The sequence below is a fragment of the Meleagris gallopavo genome, chromosome 2, assembly GCF_000146605.3.
Source record: "Meleagris gallopavo isolate NT-WF06-2002-E0010 breed Aviagen turkey brand Nicholas breeding stock chromosome 2, Turkey_5.1, whole genome shotgun sequence".
Classification (NCBI taxonomy): domain Eukaryota; kingdom Metazoa; phylum Chordata; class Aves; order Galliformes; family Phasianidae; genus Meleagris; species Meleagris gallopavo.
This window is the reverse complement of record NC_015012.2, coordinates 69,941,516-69,950,754: the sequence shown is the minus strand read 5'-3', so window position 1 is coordinate 69,950,754 and position 9,239 is coordinate 69,941,516. Positions and strand designations below refer to the sequence as shown.

Sequence of the window (9,239 nt, the reverse complement as noted above, 5' to 3'; positions counted from 1 at the left end):
GAACTAGGTAAACTGAAAAAAAAGCTAGTTGGCAGACCAGTCTCGTGGTTCCCTCAGTCATTTTTAATTGTATTACGATGTGAGCTTTCTGAACAGCTGGCAAGTTGAACACTTCTGTGGTCGGATCTTTCATCTTTCCCAGAGCAGAACAGTTCCAGGAACCCACTGCAGTTGCTGCTCAGGGCGATGATTCCCAGCTTCCCTCCTTTTCAGGTATCAACTGGCAACAGCATCCTCCCATCAGAGGAAATCAGACTCACGCTTCCATGACCTCAGTATCTGCATATTCTCATTCAGGAGAATAAACACCTCAAATCTTTTCCTATAACTTCTATTACAAGTTTATATGATACAGTTGCTTTATTTTAAGGCCATATTTACATTTTAATTTCAGCTATTTCGGGTTTGTTTTTTCAGTTGGCCCAACTCATGAGGACACAAGAGGTTTCAAATTTATTAATGGAACAGTAATGACCTTCACAATCCTTTTAAGAAGAAAAAATGTGTTTTTTAGAGTCGGTGAATATTGATTACATCACTGGAGTGACTCCACGTGGGAATAAAAACACGATAAAATGCAAATCAAATATATATCCTGAGCTCCTAATGCACTGATGTCATCAGGAGAGGTGGCTGTGCAACGTGTGAAAGTCATGACAGGTCGGGTGGTTTTACATCCCAGACAAAAACCTAGCCATTCTAGCTAGGGTCAAATATGACATCATTTTATGTTGCTTCAAGAAAATGGTGATGTGTGGGGATACAACGGTCACTGTGATACAAACGTTGGTGAGAATATTAAATGGTCAGAGATTTATCCTATAGCCTGAAGGAAGCATGGGAAATACAAGTTGATTTTTATCACAAAAAATGATCTGAAAAGAATTATATTTTTGTTGAAATTTATGGTAGCATTCCGTCTGAGCAGAATTAATTGATTTTGAAAAGGTTATAAAAACAATATTCTACCTTCCATTGGAGATGGGGAAAAATATGTGATTATGATGGCAAGATATGCATTACATAACAGGAACAATTTTTTAGTCACTCATCCCATCACGAAGCAGGAGACAGTGCAATAAAATCCACAGTGGGTGGAAAAAGTAGAAAGTTATTCCAAGGCAGTGAAGAAATAAACCACAAAAGCTTCTTTAGAGACGCTGATGGGCAGCTGTGTGCTAAGTGCTGCTATCTCTGTGGACTCAACAAAGCCTGGCAGAGGGTTCTGGAGGTCAGAGCAGAGAGCCCTGCCTTGGCACAGCTGTTACAGAGAGCAGAGCTCAGCGCTGCTCCTCCGCTGCCCGTGAGGAGCTGCAGCCGCCATCAGGCCTCCCCTCAGCTCCTCTGCTCTGGGCTGAGCAAACCAAAGGATCTCAACCACCCCTTGTACATCATCTCCTCTAGAGCCTTCATCATCTTGGAATACACAGCAAAGAAGGAAGTATTGTGACAGTGTATGTTTCCAATAAAGGGGATATGGGCACAAAGATCTATTGTGGGATTCCACCTGGAAGCATCAGAGTACAAGACTGATTAAACATAACACCATAAGCGAGGATCTAGCAGCTCCTCATGAGTGATAAGTGACCAACGTTAATTTGAAGCCAGAGGAGCCCAACTTTCCTTCCCAGGAGCTTGGTGATGGGGCAGGTATTTGAAACAAGGCACCAGGGTTAATATGAGAAGATTCAGGTGGAACTGAGATCCTCTCAAAGCACCGCAGCCTCATAATCAACGCTTTGATGGTGGTTCCTCTTTTTGTTTCACTTATCCTCCAGCCTTCTTCATCAAACTGGTTAATTACAGAAGCTGGGCCCGTTGGCCTCTGAACATCTCAACTGCATGCCATTATTTCTTTCAAGCATTTCTTAGAAGCGCTTGGAGAAATCTTTTTCTTTATTTAAAAGATTAAAGCTGAGGTTTCAACATAATGAAAGAACTTCAGAATTGAGACCATCTTGCAGAAAGTTTTTCTGAAATCAGCTTCTCCTTTCCCTTCTCAGCCACAACCTTTTTCAGTTCCCACTACTTACTCCCTTTTTCTTCCATTCCCTAGGGAATTAATGCAGGGTGTTTGCAAACACAAGAGCAATTAACATCTGAATTATTATCTGAAAGTGCAGTTTTAGGAGGGAGGTTCATCTTGCTGGAAGCATCCTGCCCCTTGAGGGGCCATCCTGCCCCACCCTTCTCTCTCCATGTGGCTGCTGTAAGTCCTCAGCAATGGGAAAATTCATCTCCCAGAACAACACAACCACTGCCCCCCAAAAAAGAACTAAGAAAACAATTATTTATTGGGCAAGTAAGCTGAATCAGAGTGCAAACAACTTGGACAAGCTTCAGACTCGTTAATGTAGTGCGTGGACCAGGGTGGGAGAGCTCAGACATAGGAGCCAAATCAGAGTTAATAGCTGAGACTGGCCAGAACAACAGAGTTTGCTCTGTCGCACCTTTTAGACAGATCAGATCTTTGCTCTGATTTGCTGTGTTGCAGAAACAGATGGCTGGGAACAGGAGGTTCAAGGGGTAACAAATAAATATAGAAGCCGAAAAAAACAAAAAGACCTTTTTCCCCAATCTCATGGCAAGAATCACTCTTCCTCACCCCTAGTCCCAGCTGCTTACCTGCTGCTATAACATTTCTCTTTTTTTCAGCCTCCTCCTACCTCTACTCTTGTAAGCCTCAAAACTATGGCTCCATATTTAGAAACAACTTGCAACAGAAAAGCCAAAGGCTTGCAAGTTTATTTGACTTAACTTCTGTCCACTTCAATAGCACCTACTGCATTTTCACAGCAACAGGCTACAAGGTCCGTGCCACCCACTTAAGCTCACATTTGACAGGGTTTCTATACACGTGTAGCAACAGTAGATGAGGTACCCATGCCAAGGTAAATGAGCCCTATATACTGCCTTCTACATCACTCTTCACATCAAGATAGTTTTTCTTCCCAAAAGCAAAACTATAGCATAGATACTACAAAGCAGAACTTATGTCACACAAACATTCACAGTAGAGAATCCTTTCAGATTTAGTATCTATGAACTACTATTGCTTCCCTTAGTAATTAACTACGTTCTTATATACATCATCAGATCCAACACTTTGATTCTGAGGTACCATGGAAGAAAGCAGCAATACAAATATGTAATACAGTAATTTAGCCCACTAAACCTCTGCAACAGGTGAAATACCCAAGAGAAGTTTCATTTTCAGTTTGCAGGGATGAAAATTAAAAAACACAGCCAAGCCACTTCTTTGCCTCTATATAAGCCAAGGGAAAGCAAAGGAGAGAAGGAGAGATACAACCATAAAGAGACATTTTATTTAGAAAGTCCTATTTCAATAAACACTTTTCCTTGTGCTGGCACAAGAACTTCACAAGCAACTAAGCACGGCATTTCAATTCTAGGACAGACCACTAATGCAATGTGCATCTAGCAAAAAGCTCCAGTTGCTTAGTAAAGTTCTACTTGCAGCTTTATTGTCCTTTATTCAGGTACAGGGAGAAGGTTAAAATAGGCACAGATAAAGTCACCTTATGGTGATAAGGCTTCTGGCAGCAGAGGCGCTCTGGGCTGTAAGACTCTCCCCTTCCACTGCAGTGACCAGCTGTAGAAATAGCACAACCCAGCAGCAAAGGGTTGCTACTCTTCTTTCAGCATCCTTCTCCATTCAGGGAGAAGGCGCAGTGTGGAAACAAGTGGTGATTGTGGTTTGGTGGTTTTTAAATGTGCACGTATTTTAACATGAATTACTTTATACACGAGTAACTGAAATATCCAAAGCATTTTACTTCTCATACATTGTGCTTTCCAACTCATCCTGCATTTCAGCTATCGTTCTATGGAGAGACGAGTTTTCCTCAGATGACACAACCATCATCCAAAGAAAGAGCCTTTTCAAAGCTATCGAGGGAACAATTTGAAACTACTTTTTTTTTCATAAAAAGACTTCTTCCAGAGCTTTGCTCATTTCGATCTTAAAGGATTCCTGAGATAACGGGCACTTATTTTCCTGAGACTGCCCAAAAATATTTGGCCAAAATGGCACCAACATTATTAATGCAAACAGCAAGCTTGTTGTTACAAAAGGCTTTATTGTGCCTGTCTGTGTAAAACCTTTTCTGTTCCTGGTGGCAGTCCATCAGCATGTATCTCAGCTGGTCACACGTTGGTGCCAGCTGTGGCCGAGCACTGTTCACTTTCCATCTCTGAGAGAGGCTCTGTTTGGCTTGTCTCTGCCTGACTCCCAGATTTCACAGCGTGCAGGGCATAGTTAATGCTTGTGCTTTCAATCCAGCTCCAGGACCCGGTGAGGGGGTTGTACAGTATCCCATTCACAGTCTTGACAGAGAAGCCATCTAGAAAAGCAAGAAGGCATAAAGAAACATTTTCTTTCTGAGTCACTGCCACATCAAACACTTTAGAACAGCAAGTCCGAAATACGCTTCTTCCACTTATGGAATTGTGCTTCACAAGCCTGCTTTTGTCAGACACCACCAGCAGCAGTGACCACACCATTACCACACTATATCTAAGCCACTGCAAAGAGATACACTACAAACAACCACATCTGGGTGAATGATAAAATGTTTTTTTTTTATAGACAGATAGACAGATCCTTCAGACTGACACCAGATGCTTCAAAATCAAAACATGAGCATGTCTTTGGAAGGACTTTGCAGATCCCCCTAAGCAGAGGAAATATAAGAAAGGCAGAAGAGTGCAATCAAAAACTTGGCAAAAGCAAGGAGTGATTTAGCACTCCCTGTTGAGCAGCTCTCAGTTCACTGCATGCCTCTGCCATGTCCCAGTAGGATGCAGCAGACAAGGCAGAAAACAAACAGCTAGTCAAAACAAATCACTCCACTGCACCTGCTTCTCCTTTTCAGGAGTGAATAGCAACAAGCACCAGCATGTTGAGTCAGGCTGTGATCCTGATGGCACCTCTGGAAGGTGCTGTGCAAAGGCCTTACCAAAAGAATACTCATACATCAGGTTCCCTACAGTGAACTAAAGGAGAGTGAAATATTTGGTGAGAGGGTTTTAAAGCATGTTTAGAGAAGGAGGACAATGAAGCAGAGCTCCTTCCAGCTCAGTACTTTTTCTCTTGTAAAAGCAATCAAACCACAGCTGATTTGATCAAATCAGCATGGTACCGCTTCTCAAGAACTGACTGCTGTACTTATGGTAGATTTTACCTTCACAATCTTAAAGGAATCTTTTAGTAACATAATATTCATAAAGAACATGGGGCCACAACCAAAAATAAAGCACCTCCCAGCAGGAAGATGACAAACAAAGCAGTGCAGCAGGGCAGCTCTGGAGTGCCAACATTGTTATTTCCTGAAACCTGACCTAGAAGATATGAACCACTTCAGAGTATGCATCCTGCCACCAGAACAGGATGGAAAACTTTGGCCTTCTTGCTTCAGCTGTCCAACAGTAGGGCAGCTGTAATGGTGATTTTGTTTGAGTAATCTCTGCATTCGTACAACTCCATTTAGTTTATACAATAGCCAGCGAGCAGCAGCGTCTCTAACCCAGAAATGGTATTTAACAGCTGACTGGTAACTCACAGAGGAAAAGCTGTGTACTGCCAACAGCAGTCACCCTAGCTCTCCTATCCCCTCGCCATTCCTACAGCAAGCACTGAGTCTCTCCCCATACTCCCATCACCCAGCCCAGTACTCACTCGCTTCCAAGAGCTGCTCCAGCTCCTCTGGGGGAACAAACTTCTCCCAGTCATGTGTTCCTTCTGGTACAATGCCTGCTATTTTTTCTGCAACCACAATTCCCAGGATATAAGACAACTGAGTTTTATTGATTGTAGTAACGAACAAAGAACCTCCAGGCTAGTTAAAATATTAAAATGTTAAATCAGAAAAACATTTATTTGAAAATACACTTTAAATTCACTCTCATTAAAGCTTAAGCTGTCTATCTACAAGCCCATACGCTACAAGGTGAGATAACCGTAATCAGAAGGGTCTGAAAACCACTTCCTTGCACAGAAACCATCTAACAAAGTCAGTTATAATATTACCCAGGAAAAGGATAAAAGAAAAGCGTAAAGTCAATACAATACCTGTTGTAAAAACAAAGATGTGTTATGTTAGGTTTTTTTGTTTGTTTGTTTTTAAATTAAAGCTTTAGTACTACATGCAATACTGCTCAACTTACCAGACTGCTGAAGATAGTGCTTACATTAATGATGACAAAATCCAAAGCCATGAATGAATTCTAAGTATTTAAGAGACTTTTTGGTAGAAAAAAAAAAAAAAGGATAATTTCTACGTCCCCAAATGGCTGAAAATTAGTTAAGAATTCCATTCAAATAATCTATTATTCCTTCTGATGACCAGAAAGAAACATCACGAGATTAGAGAGATGCTGCTTGCGCACCAGGCCTACCAACCTTCTTTGCAAAGATATCAAAAGGAATAAAACACCTGATTATCTCAGAGGATCACTATCACCCTTTATAAGGGACTCAGGAGCTTCTTCTGAACCAGAAATGTTATTACAGTCAGTTTAAATCACCAACAGCACTGACTTGTTTTACCTAGATGAAATGGGATGCAACCAGATTTATGATGCAAAGCTATATCTATCTCAACAGTAGGTAATGCCACTAACACTTTCCTAAGGCAGGGCAGGGGAAATAAATATCCTCCAATTTCAGGTTCTGAAAGTGGGAAGATGTACTCACACCTTTGGAGCATGGCTCAGCAGTCACGCACCCAGGTGGAGAAAGGGATGCAGATGGAGGCATTCTCACATACCTTCAAATGAAAACCTCCATAATTCTTTAGAGAGTATTTCCAATAACAAAAGAACTCTCTTACCTTTAACACCTGACAGCAACACTTGATAAACATTTCAAGGTCAGCCACATGCTCCACGACTTCAGAAGCTACAATTACATCAAACATTTCCACAGACTCCTCCACAATCTCCTCCAGTGAGCTAGACTTGTACTGTATTCTCTTGGCCAGAACTGGATCAAATGACTTGTGCTGATCCGCCACTCTGATGTTTTCTTCCAGAGGATCAATTCCAGTAACTGAAGCTCCCAGTCTGCCTAGAGGCTAAGAATACAAAGTGTAATTTATTCTCCGTGTGAAAGCAGAGGTGTGTTTTTTTTTTTTAATTAAAGGTGCCTTCAATTTCACAATGTCCGTAAGTGATGCAGGAAACAAGGCAAACGCCAATAAATGATGAGCTCTGGCCCAGCAGTTTTATTTTACATGTTAATTAAGGGGAAAATAAAAACATTTAGCTTTAGCTGCATGGGAGCAATAATTTTCTCCGACAGAAAACTGAATACCAGAATATACAGTGTTTTTCAGAAAAACTTCTGAATCCACTTTGTTGTCCCAAATAAAGATTTCCTCCAACATTACCCTCAGGTAGAGGAAAAACAAAGGAGGAAAATCAACACAGTATGTAAAGGGAGAAAACAATGCCTTATTTAATTACTGTCATTACTTTCTTCAACATCCATCTGTAACGGCAAATCCTCATATCTTTTTAATGGTTACTTAATACGTGATTATATCTGGGGCTTTCTCACTGCTGAGAACTGAACACTGATGCTTGCTAGGATAGCAGCAGGCTTGGCTGTCACTCAAACTCCTCCAGTGTCTTCTTACTCATAGGTTAACACCTCAGTCATCACCTCTTCTGAAACTGAAACAGGCTGCTGAACATGACCACATGTATGTTATTCCAACCCGAAATCCACCAGTTATTAGCCTAAGAAAGCCAGGCAGCACACTGGTTCTGCACGTCCTGTCAGAGAGCAGGCACTCATTAGACCACAGGATTTTGCTCAGAATGAATTAAGGGAAAAAAAAAAAGAAAAAAAGAAATGGGGAGAGATTATTTGCAACACTTCTCAAATGCTAATGAAGTTCCCAGGATCACTCGGCCACACCTGTAATGCTGAAGCTACAAACCACCCTTGGTCTACTGATGAGACGCAGCGCTGCTCAGAGCCTGGGCACCATTTGGTCCCACATCTCAGCCTGCAGGTTCTGCAGACCGCTCAGGAGCCCACAGTGTCTGTTCTGCTAACTAAGGTATCACTGGAAGAGAAGAGCTCCTCCTCTGAGGATTAGAAATGGAACAGCATCAAAGTTAACAGAAAAAATACACGTGCTTTTTAACAGGAAAAACGGGAGCACACGGTTTCTTACCTCACTCAGCAGTCCACCGCCACAGCCAACATCCAGAATCTTGATCCCAGAAAGTGGGCTTCCCCGCTGGTAGGTGTTGCCCATGTTCAGCACAGTGTCTCTGGCAGAAAGGGGCAAACACACAGTGTGGTTCAGGAAATGCAACATGCAATTAACTTACGCGTGGGTAATGGTTATACATTCTCCGTGTTTTCTTATGTTGCAGAGAAACAGTACCCATAAAACCACCTGTCTTCAAACCCACACCTAATAAACGGCACTCTGATGTCATTCATGGAATGCAGGGCTGAGTACTCTCCTTGCTCATCCCACCACCTGTGTGCCAGGAGCTGGAATTTCCTCAATCCTTTGGATCCACCGATGACTGCGAGGCGCTGAGCAGCCTCCTCACGGTGACCCTGAGCAACGAAAGCTGTGTCATGAAACTAATACCTGAAATATGGTGAGAAAACACATTCTCCATAATCAGAGGATGGGAAAAAAAAAAAGAGAGAAAAAGAGCCTTCATCAAACTCTCAGTATTTGTGGTATTTAGAAATGCCTTCAGGTGATGCCATTCCCTATCACACAGCACAAGTACAGCCCCATTCCTTACATGCTGCCGTTTGGGTCAGTCAGAGCGCTGCTGGGATTCAGCCAAACTTTGCCGTTACGGTTCAGGAGAGCTCTGGTGGGGTGCGTGCAGCAGGACGGCTGGCCGCGGCCACCTGCAGACACAGATTTGGGCACTGAGCGGCACACACCGACTCTGCAGCTCGCAGGCAGGAAGCAACCCGGCCTGTCACCGCTGCACTGGGACTCCTACGCGTACCCCATCAATGCGCAGTTTGAATACCTACTGGTTATTGCTGCGTTAGAAAAAGGAAAGCAGTTTATTTTGACCGTGCCTGCACAAACAAGCTTCTGGATAAAACAACCCCACGGCTCCCATCCCCGATTCACGGCACGGCTGCAAGCTCCGTTGCAGCTCCCGCACACGGGCACCGGCCGAGAAACGCCTGCGCGAAACCCGGCCGGGCGGGGCACAGCCTGGCC

General features: G+C 42.9%; 1 protein-coding gene across 1 annotated transcript; it reads right to left on the bottom strand.

The window, feature by feature from the left end:
• Window positions 1-3,304: 3,304 nt before the first annotated feature.
• Window positions 3,305-9,233, bottom strand: COQ3 (coenzyme Q3, methyltransferase). Its single transcript, XM_031552525.1, is given in 8 exon segments — window positions 3,305-4,364; window positions 5,699-5,858; window positions 6,852-7,094; window positions 8,205-8,304; window positions 8,421-8,550; window positions 8,553-8,602; window positions 8,800-8,911; window positions 9,044-9,233. Coding segments are annotated over 7 exon segments (882 nt in total). The 5' UTR covers window positions 8,802-8,911; window positions 9,044-9,233; the 3' UTR covers window positions 3,305-4,167.
• Between the last annotated feature and the right edge of the window lie 6 nt (window positions 9,234-9,239).